Below are 21515 nucleotides of genomic sequence, written 5' to 3' on the forward strand. Positions count from 1 at the left end.
TTACTTCAGCCGGGAAGCTAATAAAAATTGTGGGCGTGGTATGAGTGAGAATCCTCATTTCTGGGTATTTCCAGTCTTCATCTCACTGAATGTTTGGGGAGTGGGAAAATGTCATTGTCTAGGTGGGTGGTAATGTTCTACCTTCTTGGTCAGGAGATCTCTCTGTTACTTTCTACCTCCTCCTTTTTCTCCCCCTCCCTTACCAAAAGGTAAATGCAAGGACCATTCCTTCTTCCACCAAACCCTTGCAGGAGAGGTACTGAACTTGAAAGCCTTAGGAATTTCATGGTTTATGCAGCCCCAGCAAAGGGAAGAGGATTGAGTCTAGCCCAAGGGAGCTTATGTAGGTGAATTCTTCTTCAACCTTATGGGGATCATGCTGTTTAGAAAAAGTGTGGTTAGTTAGGGATTTTGGGGATTACCATTAAAACACAATTTGGGGGTTGTGTCTTTTTCTCCAGTTAATGTTTTTTTTCGGGTGAGAACAGAATAAGTCCTTAAATTAGCATCATAGTAATTTTCAAGGTTTTGTAAAGACTGTCTTTTTTAGCTAAGGAAATGCGGAATTTCTATTTTAATTCCATTCAGAATCTCAAAATCTTTTTCTGTCTAGTTATTTTGACCAAGTAATAATCTCTGATTGCTTAAATAGATATTTTTATAAAATAAACCCATAAGTATATGCCATATCAAACGTAGTTTATGTTTAACAATTCATATACCAGGGGTGAGATGATTATTAAAAAACTGTATGCTTTAGGCTAAAATAAATGCACACATTAAAATTCTTTAACCAGTCTCTTATCTTTAATTCATTGTAGGTGACTGAACATGAAACGCTCGGAGTTCAAGATTCAGAACACGAGGCTAGGAGTCTTTCATTTAATGAGTTGTACCCCTCAGGGACTCTTAAACTCCAATATAATTTTGATACCATTGAGCAACAATTTTGTGACTTACCTGATAATAAAGACTCTGCTGAGTGTGACATTGCCGAAGTAGACGGGGAACTTTTTGGGGCTCAGAGCAACTTTACCTTGATATTGGAAGGTGAAGAAGGAGAATTAGAGACAGGTGATTCTGCAGCATCTAATGTGTTAGCTCCAGCGGCAAACACAGTAGCTGAGGAAAAACATGTATGCAGTGAGGAAAATGGTGGACACGACGCAGAGTTGCCAGCGGTCCTGACTAGTGATCAGGAGTCCCAGAAGGTAGAGACCTTACCATATGTGCCTGAACCAATTAAAGTAGCAATCGCAGAAAATTTACTAGATATAATTAAAGACACAAGAAGTAAAGAAATTACTTCAGATACAGCAGAACAGCAGTCCATTCATGAAAACATACCTTTAATAAGCCAGCAGGTCACCAAGGTAGTCAAATCTACGTTGAAGACTGTTCAGGAGACAAGTACAGTGACTATAAACGCGAGCCAGCTTGATGACACAATTTCCTCCAGAACTCGCAGGAGAGGACGTGTCCAAAACCCGAGTGTCCAATCAGCACAACAGGAAGAGTCTGTAGCTGTTGCTACTCCTGACAGGCTGGGCCTTTTGGATAGGAGGACTCGGAAAAGGAAAGAAATTTCTGGGTCTTTTGAAGGTGCCTGTTCTGACGTCAAAGTTATATCTCAGAACCTGCAAATACCTCAAAATTCTGTGACTCCTAGGAGAGGAAGGAAAAGGACAGAAGATAATCAGGACATGTTAGAAAGTGATCGTCCTATGGAACAGGACTTAGAGGTTACTCCAGATAGCAGACTAAGGAGGGTAAAACCCTCTCAGCTCTTGGAACCAGCTACTGGAAAAACTAAGCTTTCGTCTGTTACAAAAAAGACTCCTAAAGGAATTAAAAAATCTGTGGAATACCCGGAAAGTGTTGAAATGGTAGATCTAGATCTGAAAGTTAGTAAAGTAGCACATCCCAGTGGAAGTACCCGAAAATTGAGAAGTGCCACTCTAGAAACTTCTAAAAAGCCAGATGGAGAAACTAAGCTTTCGTCTGTTACCAAGAAGACTCCTAAAGGAATTAAAAAATCCGTAGACTATCCGGAAAGTGTTGAAATGGTAGATCTAGATCTAAAAGTTAATAAAGTAGCACGTCCCAGTGGAAGTACCCGAAAACTGAGAAGTGCTAATCTAGAAGCTGCTGAAAGTAGAGGACGTAAACCAGATGGAAAGCCCATGGACGAGCCACCGCCTGTCAAGCCTGACAAAAGTCCTAAAAAGAGGGAAAGTAGCACACTCGATGTCACAGAAGACTCCAAACTGGATTCATCGCAGCTGAGTCTTCAGGCAGAGTTTGGTAGACCTAGGAAACGTGGTAGACCAAGAAAAGTTAATCCATCTGAAGATGTCAGATCCAAGGCTGCCAAGGAAGTGAAAAGTCCCAAGAGGAGGTCAGGAACTTTAAGCAGCCAGAGGAGGTCGACAAGAAAGACCCCGGCCAAAAGAAAGACTGATGTTGCAAAAACAGCCTTAGAAAAATCTGCTTTAGTGCCAAATGAACTTGCTGTGGCGACTGGCTCTAAGAAAAAGCTTATGAAAAGGACTGAAGATCCAAACCAAACATGTGCATTATGTCCAGTATCAGAAAAATACACTGATGAAGAAATGACAGCTATGGAAACTGACAGCCCGGAAGAGAGGGGGCTTGCCCCAGCCACTCCGCCAAAATCGTCCCGCAGCACAAGGACTCGATCTAGCAAAGCCATCTCATTTCCCGACCTCTCTGAACCAAAAAATGAGTTTGTGTTCTCTACGCCCGTGTCAAAGGTTCCAAGGAAAGAGAAAGGTACTTTTACTTATATTCAGAGCACAGTTTTCATCTCGCTCAAAGTCTTCAGCTTAAAATTCTGTTGTGTAAAGCGCAATTTGATTTAAGACCATAATTATTTCTCCTAAAAATGATTAGTAGTTACAGGAAATTCCTCTCCCCCTCCAAAAAAGAAAACACACTTTAAGTAGTAAAGTTTAAAGATTCTAAATTTCGAAGTATCTTTAGATTCAGGAATTTTCTGTTTCACTGTGACTCTTGAACCCTATAATTCACTTGACACAGGTTTAATCTTCTAGAATAGTATCATTTCTCTTCATTCTGCCCTGATATAAGTGACTTAATTTCTCCTCAAATAGAATCAGCATTTTTAATCTTAAGTGCCGCTGTGTTTGGCTCATGTCCCAGCAGATATCCGCAACCTCAAATTGTTTTGAAGGGAAGGAGCAGTAGAATTTTATTGATTAGGATACACTGAAATTATTTCAGTGCCTCCTCCCTGTTGCCCATAAATTGGCGTGGCTGCACGTCCAGCCTCCCTCATTGCCCCTCATGAGCTCTGTATCGTTGGGTTGGTATAGCTCATACCTTCCCAGCGGGGGTGATGTGTCTCCCCAAAGAATGAGAATATCTTAGTCTTTATCTGTGCTATTAGGATTTGGAGGGGGGATGTTTCGGTGAAGCAGCCAATTAAGAGAAAGGGTCTAAAAGGTGATGATGATGAAGGAAATGTTGAGACACTGGTGTAGCTGAACAGAACGTGTTAGGGTCGTTCTTGGCAAATGTGATAAAAATGGTTAGGTGAGCAAAATGTAGTTGTTCACTTAAGGTTGAAGATCTGAATTTCAGCAGAGCAGCTCAGGGACTCGTAAGTAAAGTAGGTGACTTTGTTGTATTTATTTAACCTTTCAGAACTGTTGTGTGTACTTTTAAAAGCATTAGTGAACATCCTGTAGAGTTAGTTGCCTTATGACTTGAGGAAGGCCACACAAAAGATAAGCCATTTAGAAATATGCAAACTGAAAATTTTCTATATTCAGCATTCACTCTGCAAACACTGTTTAAATGTGTTGGTTTATGCAGTCATTTATTTTAGATACATAGTCTGAGCCCAGGAAGGGCCCTTTGCCATCAGATTGATCATTTGTTTTACAAAATAACTTGTAGTTGCAGGAGGTCTGTCTCCCTCCCCCAACCCCCAGTTTTTAAAAATAGATCTTTGATTTTGTGGTACTGTAGGATTCAGTTTTTTACGGTTTGAGGAAAGGGAGGTCACGCCCATACTTTCCTTGGAGCAGGACGCGATGACCGGAGTGTGTCCGATTTTAGCTCACTTGACTAAGCTGCTAGATCAGATAAATTTTAAATGCCGCAGCGTGGGTAGCAGAAGGTCATTAACACAGTTCTTTTACTCTTTCCTTGTGACTTAGAAAAGTGTAGCAAACACCCAAATTGTATGGTATTTTGGCAAATGTCTCAGTAGTTCTGATCTTCGTCATTTTTACATACTTGTCACCTATATACCCACGAACTACAGCTTGTTTCTGTAATAAAATACATGCCTGCCATAGAAAATTAGAAATTCAGTGTATATCCTCTCGTTATCTGAAGGACCGATAACCAGAGTTCACATTTTTGTGTGTCTCGTGGCTTCCCCACCGATAGTCTTCCCGGCTGGCACCGCATCTTGCCGATGGGCCACACATGCTTGTACCTTCTTCTGTTACGTATTTGAACCATTGTCAGATTCTCTAGTGTTAAAAACAGGCACCTTCTCGCGTTAGAAGTGGTGAGAAATTGGGGACTGAGATCTCTCATTTCTGCCACTTAGTAGTTGGGCAGCCAGTCCTTTCACTTTTCCAAATCTGGCTTTCTCACTTTGACAACGAAGAGGACAGCGCCTGCCCCGCAGCCTTCTGACAAGGCAGTCACCAGCATCCAGGGCCTCCTTGCATCTCTTGCCCTCCAGCTAGAGTTCCCCTCTCTCCTCCTCTGCCCATTCATGTTATCTTCTTAAAGCTCTTTAGGAAGGGCAGGAAGCACAGAGGAGCGGGCCCAGAAATATTATCGTATGACCCGAAGGCAGAGAAACAGCCATCTTAGAATTTAGTTAGAGGCATTTCGCTGGTCAGAAAAACATGAAGCTTGACATCTCCGTGGAGTCTAATTTCTGTTACTCAGCAGCAGGTGTTTAAGGGCCTGCCAAGGGCCTGAGGCTGAACTGGGGTAGATGTTCGTCAGGTGATTGGATTCCCACTCCAGCGCAGTGAAGTGTAGCTACTGTTCTTCCTTCCTTCCACAGTGAGGGGAGGTTGAAGTTCAGGGAGACTGAGCCCCCCATGCCACCCAGGCTGCGAGGTGGTGTCCGGAGCCCACCTGCTGGCTGCTCAGAGCATTTACCAGTACGTTCCTGGCCTTGAAGCCGGCACTTTGGGACACCTTACGCCTTCGGTAGCGCTGGCATCAAAATTTCCCCTCAGGAAACAGAGGTGGGTGAGGAATGAATATGCCAAGAAGTATCATAAAATCTTGTTTGGCTTAGTAGAAGCACGTGGAAGAAATGGGGGAGGCCGAACATTTTGCACACAGTAGTGGGTGTTCATATTTCCTTACTTCTTTGAATTGTAGGGGGAGATGGAGGGGAAGAACGTGAGCTGGTCTTTGAAAAGCCAGGGCAGTTGTTGCTCCAGGTAGCCTAGAAAGAGAAAAACAGCATGTTTTCATTTCCTGGAAAGACCCTAGATAGGTTTCTTCTTTTTTTTTTTTTTAATTTTTTTTTTTTATTCTTATGTTAATCCCCATACATTGGATAGGTTTCTTCTTAACGACAAAAGGGGAAGGTCACCACCAGCACCCCCACTGTTGCCGGCTCTGCCCCTAGTCCTCTGGCAGCAGAGAGAACTCTGATTTCTGACCTCACCTCAGTTTTTTCTTAACAATCATGTGCTTTAAAAGCAGAATTTGATGTCTTATAGAAGTCTTGACTGTCCAGGTGGGTGAAATAATGCTGAACTAGACTTGGAGAATTTTATTTCAGGACTGTAAATTCTTGAAATAGTAAGCACCTACTGTGGGCCACCCACGCTGTTCTATCCTCTCATCTTCACGATGACTTGATAGGTCCTGTTATTAATCCCATTTTGTAGAAACTGAGGCACAGAGGGGTTTTATTTGCCAAGTGCAGGAGCTGGGATTTAACCGGTGGCAGACGGCTTCAGCGGCTGCTTCCGTAACATGGCTACTGGCCATGAATACGGAGATCCTGTGGTAAAAACAAAATCTGAGATACAGTCTGTGATATTTTTAATTACGTATTTTGAACCAGTTCTTAATTAAACCATTTTTATTTATCTATGGCATTTCTTCCGATCAGCCTGTTCTTCCACATTCATTACTTTCTCTGCTTACATTTACCCTTTATGGCGGGGACTTTTCTGTTGCTTTGACCCGAACAGCTAGCTCAGAACGAGCTGGAAGGAAAGAACTTTTGAGTCTTCTTTGAAGATAAAATTACTTTTGTAAATGAAAACCTCGTCTCTGGAATAGGAAGGTTTACAAAGCAATCTAGCTCAGCTTATGTACAAGATTGACGCTTTCCTCCCTGAGAACATTTGAGGAGCAGTAAAGATTAGAATTAGTGGAATGATACAGTTCTGAGCTTTTTAGGTCTTATTTTTCTGTTGTAGTGTTACTTAGTTTGAGGCATTAGATGTTCCTGAACTTGGGATTTGCCCTGTCGTTCCTCTCCTCCTGGCACAGCTGCCATGTTCAGATGCTCGTGTCTTCCAGGTTGCCTTCCCGATGTGCGTCGTTTGTTCCAAGCTTTAAAAAAACATAGATACTGATACATATATAGATGGACATGGATACAGTGTGTTTTTCCCCCCTGCCTTGCTTTAGGGAAAAAAATAGAGGCTCCCGCACAGCTGCAAGAATTAGTTTCAGATTTACCTTCTCGGTTTGTCTTCTCACCTCCTGCGTCACGGACCAGGCGGAAAACCACATCTAACACATCCAGAGCTGGAGATGAACTGGTAAGAAATGAATTGTATTCATATGCTTATTTAAACATGCTCTTTACTTGTTTAGGCAGTGTTTCCTAAATAAACTTCATTTATACCGAAAGCCCCAGATCACCTTGTCTGCACTTGGGGGGGGGGGGCCCTTCCCTTGGACACAGTATGTCACCAGTGGTGTGTTCCTGGCAGCTACGGTTTAGATGACCCATTAGGGGAAAGGCTTTTAGCTTTTAGGGTCTCATCAGAATGATCTGGATGTGTTTCTCTTGATTAGAGGTCCCTGAACCCCCGGAGTGTCTTGCACAGTCACACTTGGAGAGAGAGTGTTTCAGAGTTGACTGTATCACCTGATGGCACATAACCCTAAAATCAAAGCAGTTCCGGGATTGAGAGGGAGACAGACCCTTGTTTTAACAACATTAATTCATAAGCATTTTTTGAACTATCTGCTATGAGCCAGTTACTATTCAAGGACAAAGACTTACAGAGAAATCACTTGGGCAGATTCATGGTCTTTCAGGAGCTCAGTTTAATTGAAGAGGCTAAAACACACATAATTACTTCACGGTATGTTAAGAATCATTTATGCCCAAATAACCGTATAGACGAAGGTAAAGCAAACAGGCACCGCTGGAAGAGAAAACCGTGGATCACAGAGGCACAGAGGCCTGGCAGTGCTCAGGGGTGGGGGGCTGCTTACAAACGGGTGAACAGCCATGTGCACATTAAAGGAAACGTGAAATAAATTCTAGGGAGGAAAACTGGTCTCTGGTGGCCAGTTCCTTTACAAGATGACGAGAGCCCGGTTGTGGACAGAGGCAGTGGGAACAGGAGTGCAGCAGACAAGGACACGTTCCATGTGAAACATTCGTGCCTTGGAGATGAACTGGATGTGTGGGGGTAGGGATAAAGAGCGGCCCTAGATGACCAGAGTTCCTACTAAAGATAAAAGGGGTCCATTTGGGACTTGTGGCGTCTGAATTCACTAGCCCTCTTTGGCCATATTCCTTGATGCAGGATAGAACTAATACAACTCGGATTTCAAGTATTTACTTACGATTTACCTTCTAAAATTTTTAACCCCTAGAAAGATAATGCTCCATTAGTAGAAACTGTGGGAAGGCCAAAAGTGAAAACAACCAGGACGGCAAAGACAAAACAAGCAAGCAGGTATGAACTTTTTTATGCTGTAATTTTTATCCATTTTGTTTTGTAGATTAGATTTGAGAAGAGTCATAACTTAGAGAAATGAAGCTCTTCAGGAAAGGGTCATTCTTAGGGGCATTGTGCACACTGGCTTGTGGCGACGGCTGGGTCTCCCCACACAGCAGTGAAAGCCAATCTGTCCTTTTTAAAGAAGGGTCACGGGGGTCTTGTTTTTGGCAGTGGGAGGTTTCACCCTTTCCTTAGTAAAGGTAGATAACTATTAATAAAAATAATTATAAACTTAAAGATCTTGTACTTATTTTACTAGTAGCAATAAAACTTTCATTCACGAGGACATTTGTCTAGGTATATTGGCGCTTAGGCATGGTTGAATTTCATAAAAGTACAAAGTAAATCCATTTGATCTTCCTTTAAAAATGGACGTCATGAGACTTTGGACCATAACTCATAACACCGTTCACACATCATTTAGCTTTATATATATATATATGGGAAACGCTCATCGACGGAGGTATACCCGTACTTGCTGATTGCTGGCGTACGAGAGTTGCTGTTTCTCACACACTTCACGGGCCTGCTGGGCTCTCAGCCCACCGACGTCACGTGAAGCTTTTACGCAGCCTCCAGGTACCCTATGTGACCAAAACCTTTGCTTCACTTCTAAAATCAAAGCACCAGGAAAGGGTACTGCTCCTACAGGCTTTTTTCCCCCAAGGTAATTGGGAAGTGGATTCTAGTTGATATTATAATGTCTTTATTCTTACTTGAATTGTGTTTTGTTTTCAGAAGCAAAGAAGAAGATAATTGGTCACCTCCTCCAGTGAAAATCCAGCTGATTTCTCCTTTGGCGAGCCCGGTTGACGGAGTCCAGAGCAAGCCTCGAAGAGCAACAGCAGTAGCGGGAAGAGCTCCGGGAAAGAGCAGGAAGAAACTGTCTTCCCTTCCAAAGCAAGTTTTACGCAGAAAAATGCTATAATTTTTTTTCAAGTTTTTAATGAACACCAATTTGTAAAATCATCAGAATTGTGTGGATTATTAAAAATCACCTAATTTGGAAGAAAATAATTTGTATAAATTACTGTAAATTTTTGTAAACAGAAGGTCTTCAATAAGTACAATAACTCCGTAAGGAGTGTGATTCTTTTACTCGGGGCAGTTTTTCTATTTTATATTGACTTCATACATTTATATAATATGTAAATATGGCTTCTTACTGGAATGTTAAATAAAGTGTGTACTTCACAGTAGTTTGTGTCTGTTAGATTTTTGAGAGGGGATTTCTGTTTTAATAATGATTTTATAATGCTAGTAGGTATTGGTCCCATTTTCTTTCGCTACAGTTAAAAGGTATTAGACCAGCCTTAAAACGAAGATAATTGAAGAACTGTTGTTTTTTTTTAAAGTTGCTATTTTATAATTTATGCACTTTGCTCCTATGATTGAGATTTCTAATCATAAAATGTATATATATATTTTTTTGCCTGTTACTATGTTGAAATCGAATTATGGGCATGTAATTTTGCCGCTTTTTGTAGTTTAACAAATTTTGTATATTCTACCTCAAATTTGTCATTTTCCAAGTAATGCATTGGTTAAATACAATGTTGGCATTTCTTGTTCAGCAAGCTTAAAGGCTCTTTACCTTTAAAGTCTCTTCATTCTTCAGAGACTAATCATCCAGGTTAGACTGACCGGTTCACTGCTCACTAGCCTCCTGGAAAGGTTTGAGAAGAAAGGGAAATGTCGAACAAAACTATTTCATGGCTGCTCGATACACCTCGTGTGTGCCTAGTATCGACAGAATGAGAAGTCTGAACAAATTTTATAATCTTGCTGTGAAGGAGCTTGCTGTAAAATCACAGAAATCCCTTAATATTCAGGTTTGAAAACTGACTCATTTTCATAGGACCTCAGGCACAGACTATTGAGGACGGGGAACGAGTGTGAGGTGGGAAGGGAAAAAGAAAGACACTGTTGTCTGCAGTACAACTGTGCAGTTCAGTGGGGACGCTTGATGTAGCCTGTGAAACTCATCAATAAGTGAGTGCTGTAAAATAATTTATAACAGGTCATGGGTAGTGTGTAACGAATGGACCATTAATAATTGATTGTCTAGAAACAAACTGCTTGTGTTGGCTAAGCCTGTAATGTGTTAGTGTGAAGCAGAAGCACTGTGCTTTCCACCTTATTTTTCTACCAAATAAATCCACGGGAGATGGGAAATGATGACAGCACCTCTGCCAAGTACGGACGGTGTGCGAGTAGCGGTGCGCGTGCGGCCTGTCAGTCAGGTTAGTGACGGAGGCAACGCCGCCTGGTTGAAACTCTGACTAGGACTTGCATTTTACTCCTTTTGCTAATGATCGTTATCAAACATGTATTCAAGCTGCTTGTCATTGATGGAATATTAAACTTCCTTTAAATGAACTTGTTAAACAAGTAATTTAACGATCTCTACGTAATTAGTAAACACGTAACCTCATTCCTTTGCGCAAGTAGCTCAATAAAAAAACTGATGAGAGAAACGTACTGTCAAGTTAGTAATTCTTTAAACCGATGCGGGTTGATGACTATAGATACATGCTGTTTTTAATAAATGTACTTTTCCCCCCAGCTGCTCATTCAGCTGTGTTACTACAACACTGTAGGATAAAACAGAGGTGATACTTGTTCTGGGACCCTGTAGCAATCTCTGATTATCAAGGCATTAGTTACAAATTTTAAGATAATTCTGAACAATTGACCCATTCAGTGAACTTTTGACTGCTTGAATCAAACGCGGTACTAGAGAAATGGGATACAAAGCAGCTTGCTGTCTCGTGTAAGTAAGTAATTGGTGGCAGAACGCACCACAGTGGTAAGGCAGACAGCCCCCAGAGACTGATCAGGTCTAGTTCATTCTACCTGGCTCGGTCATGAAGACTCTGGAGATGGAGGCATTTCAGATGACCCAAGGGCCGAGTAAGATTCAGACAAGGATATGCTAGAATGACGAGCAAGGGCATATTGGACAATAGTCCTAAATGGCATCCGATGAGTGTAATGGAGACCATATATAAGGTCTTCCTTCCCATTTGGACCTTGTTCAACCTGACACTCTTCTCTGTGGTCCATCAGTATTCAAGATTGTTTTGCACGTTTTCAGTTGGTGTCCATGATTTCCCGCCCCCTAGCTTTCATCTGTATCCCAGAAAATACTTCAGCAACCAGGCGACATATCATTGGATAGCGCTTTATGTGAATAACGACCACTTCAAGTGTAGCAGCTCATGGGGGCTTCTAAAGGGGCACGGCTTTTCAGCAACCTGATAATAAGAATGTCAAAGAATTGTGAGGAGCAATTTAATGTTTTAACCAAGAAAAAGGAAATAAAACTATTTTATAACCTAATCCATCAATACGCTATAAAGTAATTATTCCAGGGTATTTTTCGCTGGCCTTTAATACTGCTAGAGTAGCTACAAGTTTTAAACAATAAGGAGGTAGAAAGTAGGCGCTAAGTTAATTACATGGCTTTGGGACCTCTCATCAAAAAGATTGCATTTGATAGCATTCTACCACCACCGTTGGCTAGCTTATACTAGAACAGTAGCAAGGAGGAGAGCAGACCAACTCAAGAGGTGACTTGAGGGTGAACGGATATGGGGCATGCCTGGACAACTGGAGCCTGTCTGGGTAACCTGGGCTCTAATTCTCTGACTTCCGGTCTCAATCCTCATGGTGGGGTCAGAGGACCAGCTTGGTGAGACTGACTGTGTTAGAAGAGGTAGCACTTTCTCAGGAACCTTCTAAGTCAGATGAACTTGGGTTCAAGACCTGCCTTTTTCACTCACCCACCGTGTGACCTTGAAGAAGGTTTTAATCTCTCTGAGCCTTGGTTTCCTTCTGTGCAAAATGGAGATGTTGATACTTCACAGGCTTACTATTTAAAAAGCTAGATGAAAATAATGTGTAAATCAACACAATGCCTAACAAATAAGCAGCGTTGATATTAGCCACTATAATTATTTCTTATTTGAGAGACCAAGACCATATGTTGGGGGGGGCGCGGGGGAGGGGCAGAGAGAGTCCAGCAGACTGTGCACTGAGCGCTGAGCTCAATCTTACAACCAAGATCACGAGCGGAGCCCAAACTTAGAGTCTAGACGCCCAACCAAATGAGCCACCCAGGTGCCCCTGCTATAATTTTTTATAAACATTTTCATTGAGATAGTTCACCTACTATAAGGTTCCCTCACTTAAAGTCTACAAGTCAGTGATTTTTAATACATTCACAGATAGGTACAACTATCACCAGTTTCAGAACTAAAATTTTTATGACGTCAAGAATCTGTGCCATTTAGCTCTATCATCCTTATCCCTCTAGTTCTAAGCAACCCTTAATCTAACCTCAGTCTCTATATTTCCCTGTCTGTACAAGTCATGTGAATGGGATTAGTCTTTTGTGACTGGCTTCTTCAATTTCGCATAATGTTTTCAAGGTCCATCCATGTTGTAGCATACACCAAAATTTCATTTCTTTGTGAATGGTTACTATCGCATTGTATGGATATACACATTTTGTTTAATCCATTCCTCAGTGGATGTTTGAGTCGTGCTGGCTTTCTCCACAGCCTTATCCACAGGATATAAAGCTGCTAGAGACACTCGCGTGTAAGTTTCTGTGTGGACGTATGGTTTTATTTCTCTTGGTTTACACCCAGGCTGAGACATATAGTAACTAGTTTAATCGTTGGAGAAACTGACTTCCAAAGCCAGCTGTACCGTCTTCTGCTCCCCCTAGCCAGTGTACGACGGTTCCACTTTCTCCAGTCCAATCCAGTTACCTGACTTTACTATAGCTGTTCTGGGTGTGACGTGGTGCCATATGGTTTTGAATTGCAGTTCCCTGATGACTAAGGACGTCATGTATCTTTTTTCGTATTATTGTCCATGAATGTATCCTCCTTAAATGTCTATTCAGATCTCTTACTCATTTTTTAAATTGGATTATCTTTTTACATTGAGTTCTTCTGGATACCATTCCTTATTAGATGTATGATTTGCAAATTTTCTCTCATTCTATGGGCTGTCTTTTCACTTTCTTGATGGTGTCCTTTGAAGAACGAACATTTTTAATTTTGATGAAGTCTTACTTTTTTTTTTTTTTTTTAAACTCATGCTTTTGGTGTTCTGAGACTTCTTTGCCCAATCCAAGGTCAGGGATGTCTACTGCTGTGTGTTCTCTTGTACTAATAGCTCTTACATTTAGGTCTTTGGTCTGTTTTGTGTTAATTTTTGCATATAGTATGAGGCAAGGGTCCAAGTTCATTGTTTTTGCATGTAGCTATCAAGTTTTTCCAGGACCACTTCTTGCAAAGGCTATTTTTTCCCCATTTTGGCAGCCTTGATGAAAATCAGTTGGCCACGGAGGCCTGGGATGAGTTCTAGACTCTCCATTTCATTACATACATCTGTATGTCTATCATTGTGCCCATATCACGCTGCCTTGGTCACTGTTTGGTTTGTACTAAGTTGTGAGATTGGGAATTGTGAATCCTTTGTTCTTTTTCAAGATGGTTTTGGCTATTCTGGGTGCCTTCCAGTTGCATGGACATTTTACCATCAGCTTGTCAATTTCTACAGAGAATCAGGTAGGATTCTGATAGAGATTTCACTGAATTTGTACATCAGTTTGGTGATTGTTACCATCATAACAATGCTAAGTCTTCTGATCTATGAATGTAGGGTGTTTTCCAATTTTTAGATAATCTTTAGTTTCATTCAAAAATGTTTTGTAGTATTCAGAAGATATATTTTGTACTCCTTTTGTTAACTATTCCTGAGTATTTTGTTCCTTTTGATACTATCAGAAATTGAATTTTTCCATTTCATTTTCAGATGGTTCAAGTGTATATAATTGATTTTTGTGTATTGATCTTGTATTTTACAACCTTACTGAACTAATTTATCAGTTCTGATAGTTTTTTTTAGTGAATTCCTTAGGATTTTCTATATACTAGATCATGTCATCTGCAAAGAGATCATTTTATTTCTTCCTTTCCTATCTAGATGCCTTTTATTTCTTTTTTCCTACCTATTTGTCCTGGCTAGACCCTCCAATACAATACTGAATAGAAGTGTTGAGAGTAGAAATCTTTAGGATATTAATTATGGGTTTTTCGTAGATGCCCTTTATCTGAAGAAGTTCCATTCTATTTCTTAATTTCTTACGTGTTTTTATCATGAAAAGGTGTTGGATTTTGTTAAGTGCATTTTCTACATCTATTGAGATGATATGTGATTTTGGTTTTCATTCTCTTATTACATGAAGTCATTATTTTAAAGTATACTTGAGATTTATTTTAATCGAGTATAGTAAGGTGATAGACACAGAAACAACTGCCTTAAAATTTCCAAGAGAATGGAGCATGACACACAGAGCCCCATGGGGAAGTATTAAGGTCAGTCAGAAGTCAGAAGGAGCACAGCCCACAGCCTTGGTTTCTGCAGGAAGGAATGGGCAAGGCATAGTGGGTGAGTTTGAGCACTTTTAGAATTAAATAGTTTGAGTAATTCCAGGGCTCTGGGCTAGAGAGGTGGTCTCTAATTGTCAGGTACCTGGCTCTGGGGTGATTTTGGGCGAGGGAAATATTGGCTTGGTGTGTGAGAGTTAAGTAAAGGAGGTGCCTGGGAGATGGACTTGGGATATGGACTTTGGATTGGTTGGTTTACATGAAAGGCAAGTTGTTTACTATCTCTAGGGATTCATTAGCCCTGGAGGGCCAGTCTCTCTAGGCCCCAGGATGTCAATACATTATCAAATATAGAAAATAGAAAATATGATTAATACAATCATTTTCAGATGTTAAACCAACCTTACATCCTTGGGATAAATCCCGTTCGGTCAGGGTGGACAATTCTTTTTACATGTTGCTGGATTTGGTTTGCTAATAATTTATTGAGGATTCTTGCATCCATATTCATAAGAGATATTGGTCTGCATTTCCATTTTCTTGTGATGTCTTTGTCTGGATTTGGTATCAGGATAACACTGCCTTCATAAAAGCAGGTTTGAGTATTCCCTCTTCTATTTTTGGCAGAGTTTATGAAGAATTGGTATTCTTTAAATTTTTGGTAGAATCAGCCTTCACACCAAACCCTCTAGTCTTTTTCTTTTTTCTTTTTTTTTCTACTTCAATCTCTTCACTTGTTATAGGTCAGTTCAGATTGTCTATTTCTTGAGTCAGTTTCAGGAATTCTGTATCTAAGAATTTGCCCATTTAATCTAAATTATCTAATTTATTGGTACCCAACTGTCCATCGTCTCCATTATAATCCTTTTTTTTTCTCTAATCATGGTCCCTGGGTCCGGGGGCAGGGACAGTGCAAGCTGCTTCCTGTTTTAGAAGCCCAGCATTTGGTGAGTGTGGAAAAGCAGCCTGAGATCCTCTCAGCTTATCTGCCCTGGCATGGACACCCCCCAGGGGCTGGAGCAAGCACGGCCAGCAGCCTCGTATTCTCAGTGGGATGCACCCGAAGTAGAGCCTCCACTGGATGCGTGGGTGCTGGGTAGAAGAAGGAATCCCACCTCTCACCAAGTCTCTCGCAGGAGGTGAGGGTAGGATGTGAAATGCTGGTATCCTGCTCCTGGAATCTGGGGAGAGAGGCAGCCTTGCGGCGTTGGCTGCAGCAGGCTGGAGTAGTCTCCACCTGGCTGAGCGGGCAGGAGAGAGGAAGGGAATGGTCTTGCTTCAAATACCAGACTCGACTCTCTAAACAACTGTGGTACTTTTCCTTGAAGAGATGTTTTGTCATTGGCTGTCTGCCCGGAGGTCCTTTTCCAGAGTACCGAAATGGTTGGTTGTTTTTCCATTTTCACTTTTTTCATGAATAATTTTCACCAGTTCCACTGGGGAGCGAAACAGGGAAGTTCTCTGTTGCTATAGTTATTGCTATTAGCATAGCTGGGTGTTAGGCTATTCTCAGAAAATTAACATCACTAGAGACAAGCCTTTCAACAATTCTGAGGGGGTACAAGAGCCACTGCTTGTCATTAACAGCTGCTAAGAATAACAGAGAACAAAATGAATAAATGGTAAGTACCCGACTTAATTTTTTATGAGGTATGTCTCAAGACTTGCAAAACAACTTGGATGACAAAGAAAAACTACAATGATTAACTCTGAATTTGTAATTTGACTATAGAGAGAGAAGACTTCTGGGAGCAAATGTGTGATTTCCATGCATTCCAGGACCACCACAACCATAAAAGACCCTAAGAATCCAGAACATAGGAAGACATTTATTTTTGACCTGGCATATTGGTCTCATGATGGATTTCAAAAGGATCAAGATGGTGTGTTTATTTCAGCTGATCCTAGCAGTCAATTTGCAAGCCAGGTAAATTGCCTTAAAACACAACTTGAAAGGTTTTTTTGTTTTTTTTTTTTTAAATGAAGTGTTAACAGTAGAACAGTACAATTTTTTAATGCAGGCATGCTATGATATATACTTCCATTTGAGAGTTTGATTTTAAATTTATTCCTTTTTCATGTTAAACATGAGGTCCCAAAGTACAGCTATTGCCTAAATAATTTTTAGGAACTCAGATCAATTGATTTGCCAATATACTGCCATATTTTGAAAAAGAAGTGTCAGTCAAATCAATTATATTTTCCCTTTCTGAAATAAGCAAAATTTGTGACGCACGCAGCCTTTGAGAACTCTTGTTTTCTCAAGTATTTATCACGTGCCAAGCATTATTCCATCTTAAAGTTGCCCACAACTTGGTATGGGGGGACAGGCAAGTAAGTGCATTCAGAAATGTTCCATGTTCTGGGATAAGAATACAGGAAATGATGGAGTACAGTGGAGAGGAGGTCATTGCAATCTGGACAAAGCTCATTAAGTTTCTTGGATCTGGGTGTGTATAGTTTCAATAAAATTTGGAAAAATTTCAATCATCATTTCTTCAAATATCTTTTGCCCCCTCCCCATCTTATTCGTTCTGTGATTCCAACTGATCTTGTCCCACAGGTCACTGAGGCTCTGTTCATTTCCCCCAAAACTTTTCTCAATATTCTTCTTGTCTGCCTATTTGTCCTCCAAACTCAGCTGAAAACTTACAGCTTTGATTAAACCACTCCTAAAAATACCCCCTGTCAAATAGTTCTGACTTCACAAACTCACTAAAAGGATCTCACGGACCCTGGAATGCACTTTGATAACCACCGTCCCAGAGTAATCAATTTAAAAAATCAAACAAAATTGTAACTCATCAGTCAATTGTGGGGAAATGGGATTAGGAAGCACTCAATCCAAAGCACAGCAGGAAAAGACGGGAAAAGTAAAAAGGAGACAGGAGAAGTAGAATACAAATAGCGAGCTGGTAAATTTCATGCCAGCCACGTCAGTTAGTACAGCAAATGTAAATAGACGTGCCAACTACAAGTCAGAAATGATCAGATATCATCGGAAAAGCGTGACCCAACTCCGTCTGTCTAGGAAACCCAATTTAAATATGGACACTTCGTGTAAACCCTATGAAAAAAAAAAACTAGAGAAGCCATATTTACATCACATAAAGTAGACTTCAGCACAAGAAACATTCCATAATGATAATTTATTAAGGAAACATACCATCCTAAATGAGTATGTACATAATAATAGAATTTCAAAGTACATGAAGCAGAAACTACTAGAAATTGAGGAAGAAATAGACAAATCTACAACTGTCATTAGTGATTTCATCACTCCTCTCTGAGTAATGGATAGAGCAAATAATCAGTACTATATAGAAAACTAGATCCACACCATCAGCCTGACCACTGTGTAATAGAGAACACTTTTGCTGCCCACCACCCAACCATAGTACAACACATCCTTTATATGTGAACGTGAAACTTCCATTACAATAGACCATATTCCAGGTCATAAAACTAGTCTCAATAATGTGAGATAACCGAAATCATACAAAGTATGTTCTCTGACCACCAAACTAGAAAGAAATGAAAGATCTTAGGAAAATCCACAAATATTTAGAAAATAACAGACTTCTAAATAATCCATAGGTCAAGGAATAAACCATAAACAAAATTAGTAAATACTTTGAATAAGAAATTTAGGGGAGCCTGGGCAGCTCAGTTGGTGAAGCGTCTGCCTTTGACTTGGGTCATGATCTCAGGGTCCTGGGATTGAGCCCCGCCGTGGGCTCCCTGCTCAACGGGGAGTCTGCTTCTCCCTCTCCCTCTCCCCGGCCCCATAATCTCTCTCTCAAATAAATAAATAAAATCTTAAAAACAAAAATTTAAAAATTTACCAAAATTTGTGGGCCACAGCTAAAGGAGAGGCTTAGAGAAATTATATAGCATTAAGTTATTGGAGAAGCACAGTCTCAAGTCAACATTCTAGTCTTCCATCTAAGAATTTAGAAAAAGAAGAGCAAATTAACACAAAGCAAGCAGAGGAAGAAATAAAGAACAGTAATTAATGCAAAATAGTAAAATAATAGGAAAATCGATGAAACTCAAAGCTAAATTCTTTCAAAAGATCAATGAAATTGAACCTCTAGCCAAATCAATCAGGAAAAAAAGATACAAAGTACCAAAATAAGAAATGAGCCATCACGGCAGAGTTTATAGACATTTAAAAAAAACAAAAACCAAAAAATAAATAAATAAATAAAAAGAAGGGAAAATTATGAAAAACTTATCGCTGATACATTCAACAGGTTAGATGAAATGACACAGCTACTGAAGGTCACAGCAAAACAGAGATAATTCAAGTAGCCCAAAAGAAGTTGAATTTATAGTTAAAAACCTTCTCACAAAGAAAACTCTAGGCCCAGATGCCTTTGCTGTGAATTCTACCAAAGGAAGAAATAATGAGAATTCTTAAAAAAAAAAAAAAAAAAATCCTAGAGCTGAGAGAAGAAGGAACATTCATTTTTTGAGGCCAATATTACACCAAAACCAGCCAAAGATTATAAAAACACTACAGACCAATATCCATCATGAACATAGACAAAAAAATTAGCAAAATTTCAGCAAATAAATTCCAACAATATATTTTAAAAACAATAAATTTCTATCAAGTGGGACTTTTCCTGGGAATGTAAGATTGGTTTAATATTTGAATATCTATGTAATTCATCATATGATCAGAATCTGGGGGGGGCATATATGGTCAGAAAAAGCATGTGACAAAATTCAACACCCAATCAAAATTAAAACTCTCAGCAAACTTAAAATACGAGAGAACTTCCTGAAATACATGGGTAAAATCATATTTGATAGTGAAAGGCTGAATGTGTTCCCCCTAAGACTGGGAACAAGGTAAGAAGGGCCGATCTCACCATCTCTATACAACATTTACTGCAGGTCCTAGCCAGGGCAAGAAGGTAATTAATAGAAAATGAATGATATGCAGATTAAAAAAGGAATGAGTAAAACTATTTGTACATGCCATCATTATCTATGTAAAAAACCCTAAGAAATCAACAACAAAAAGCCCACTACAGTTCATGAGTGTGTTAGCAAAGTCAATATACAAAAATCAATAGTATTTCTCAATACTAGCAGTCAACAATTGGAAATTGAAACTGTGAAACATTTACAATAACACCAAAAATATGAAATACTTTAAGAATAAATTTAACGAAACACATGCAAAAGCTGTTCACTATAAAACATTACTGAAAGGAAGACATTCATGCATTAGAAGGCTCAATATTATTATTATTATTTTTTAAAGATTTTATTTATTTATTTGAGAGAGAGAATGAGAGAGAGAGAGCATGAGAGGGGGGAGGGTCAGAGGGAGAAGCAGACTCCCTGCCGAGCAGGGAGCCCAATGCGGGACTCGATCCTGGGACTCCAGGATCATGACCTGAGCCGAAGGCAGTCACTTAACCAACTGAGCCACCCAGGTGCCCGAAGGCTCAATATTATTAAGAATTCAAATTTATCAATCAATTCAAAGCAATCCCAACCAAAATCCCAGCAGTAAGGTTTTGAAGCAATTGATAAGCTATTTCAATAATTTACATGGAATTGTAAGGGAATAGCAAAAATTATTATTTTTAAAAAGATTTATTTACTTACTTACCTTAACCTACTTATGAGAGAGAGAGAAAGTGGGGAGGGGAGCAGAGGGAGAGGGACAAGCAGACTCCATGCACTGAGTGCAGAGCCCAATGTGGGGCTCGATTCCACCACCCTGACATCATGACCTGAGCCAAAATCAAGAGTTGGACACTCAACTGACTGAGCCACCCAGGCCCCCCAACAGCCAAAATTAATTTGAAAGACGCTGAAACCTGAATAATTTAAAACCCACTAGACAGCTTCAGTAGTCAAGACAGAGTGGTATTGGCTAAAAGATAGAGATACAGATCAATGGAACAGAATGAAATATCTAGAAATCGATCTTCGTATATTGTCATTTTTTTTTATGATGGTACTGTAATGGGCAAAATCTATATCCACTTAATACCTTAGAATGTAACCATATTTGGAAATAAGATATTTGCAGAAGTAATTAGGTAATAATGAGGCCATACTGGATTAGAGTGGACCCAAAATCCAATTCTTGTAAGATGAGGGAAATTTGGACATACAGGGAGAATGCCATGTGACTATGAAAGTAGAGATTGGAGTGATATTGCTATGAGCCAAGGAATGCCAAGGAATGCTGGGAGTCACCAGAAGCTGGGAAGAGGTATGGAAGGATTCTTCCCTAGAGCCTTCAGAGAGAGTGTAGCCTTGCCAGCAGCTTGATTTTGGACTTTCAGCCTTCGGAATCATGAGAGAATAATCTTCTATTGTTTTTAGTCACCCATTTTGTAGTAATTTGCTATGGCAGCCCTAGAAAACTAATACTGGTGACAAGGTTCTTCAAATTAAAGCCTTTCAACAAATGATGCTGGAGATATTAGATATCCATGCGGAAAAGTATGACTTTTTATCCTTTCCTCACACCATATAAAAATGAAGTCAGAATGGATCATAGACCTGTTAGAGCTAAAATTATAAAACCTCTAAAAGAAAGAAGAAAATGTCTGTGATAGCTGATTTGAAAGATATCTTACGCAGGACACAAACCTTAAAAAAATATTAAGTTCAAGTACAATTATAATAAAAGAAAATAATAAATGAGACTCATAAAAAAAAAAAAGCTTTTGCTTTTTAAGACATCCCAGGAAGAGCATGAAAAGGCAAGCCACAAAGAAGGAAAATATTTACAAAACCGAAAAATATCTAAAATATACAATGAATTCTTATACTTAATATTAAAAAGGAAAAACAAATCAAGTTTTGAAGGGAAAAGATTTGATCAGAGGCTTCATTAATATAGATATGAAAAACCAATGAAAAACTGTCAAACTTTATTTATTTAGTTATTAGGGAAATGCAAGTTAATACCACAATGACAAAAATGACAAAGATGACAGAGAATGACAAAAATTAAAAACTGACAATATCAAGTGTTGACAGGCATGTGGAACACCTGGAACTCTAATACGGTACTTATGGCAGTGCAAAAATGTTGAGTTATCTTGGAAGACAGGCAGGT

At 39.7% G+C, this 21515-nt stretch overlaps 3 protein-coding genes across 11 annotated transcripts in view; 2 read left to right on the plus strand and 1 right to left on the minus strand.

Moving 5' to 3' along the window:
- The window catches only part of AHCTF1 (AT-hook containing transcription factor 1), a 79790-nt gene extending 69304 nt beyond the window's left edge, over positions 1 to 10486 (plus strand). For 5 of the 7 annotated variants that reach the window (XM_081824447.1, XM_081824450.1, XM_081824454.1 and 2 more), the window contains 4 exons: positions 822 to 2793; positions 6676 to 6809; positions 7882 to 7964; positions 8748 to 10486. In XM_081824447.1, the coding sequence (XP_081680573.1) occupies positions 822 to 2793; positions 6676 to 6809; positions 7882 to 7964; positions 8748 to 8937 (2379 nt within the window). In that variant the 3' untranslated portion in view covers positions 8938 to 10486. Of the gene's footprint in view, positions 1 to 821; positions 2794 to 5077; positions 5266 to 6675; positions 6810 to 7881; positions 7965 to 8747 lie in introns of those variants that run through there. The other 2 variants (XM_081824448.1, XM_081824452.1) reach the window with 2 other exon arrangements.
- CDC42BPA (CDC42 binding protein kinase alpha) overlaps positions 1 to 21515 on the minus strand; it is a 727403-nt gene that overhangs the window by 620019 nt on the left and 85869 nt on the right. The window lies entirely within an intron of this gene.
- Positions 10184 to 21515, plus strand: part of LOC102740653 (kinesin-like protein KIF28P) — a 66178-nt gene continuing 54846 nt past the window's right edge. The window contains 2 exon segments of the mRNA XM_081823177.1: positions 10184 to 10252; positions 16149 to 16343. Coding sequence (XP_081679303.1) covers positions 10184 to 10252; positions 16149 to 16343 — 264 coding nt within the window.

This window comes from Leptonychotes weddellii, chromosome 6 (assembly GCF_054177405.1).
Source record: "Leptonychotes weddellii isolate Sample4059 chromosome 6, ASM5417740v2, whole genome shotgun sequence".
Taxonomy (NCBI): Eukaryota; Metazoa; Chordata; class Mammalia; order Carnivora; family Phocidae; genus Leptonychotes; species Leptonychotes weddellii.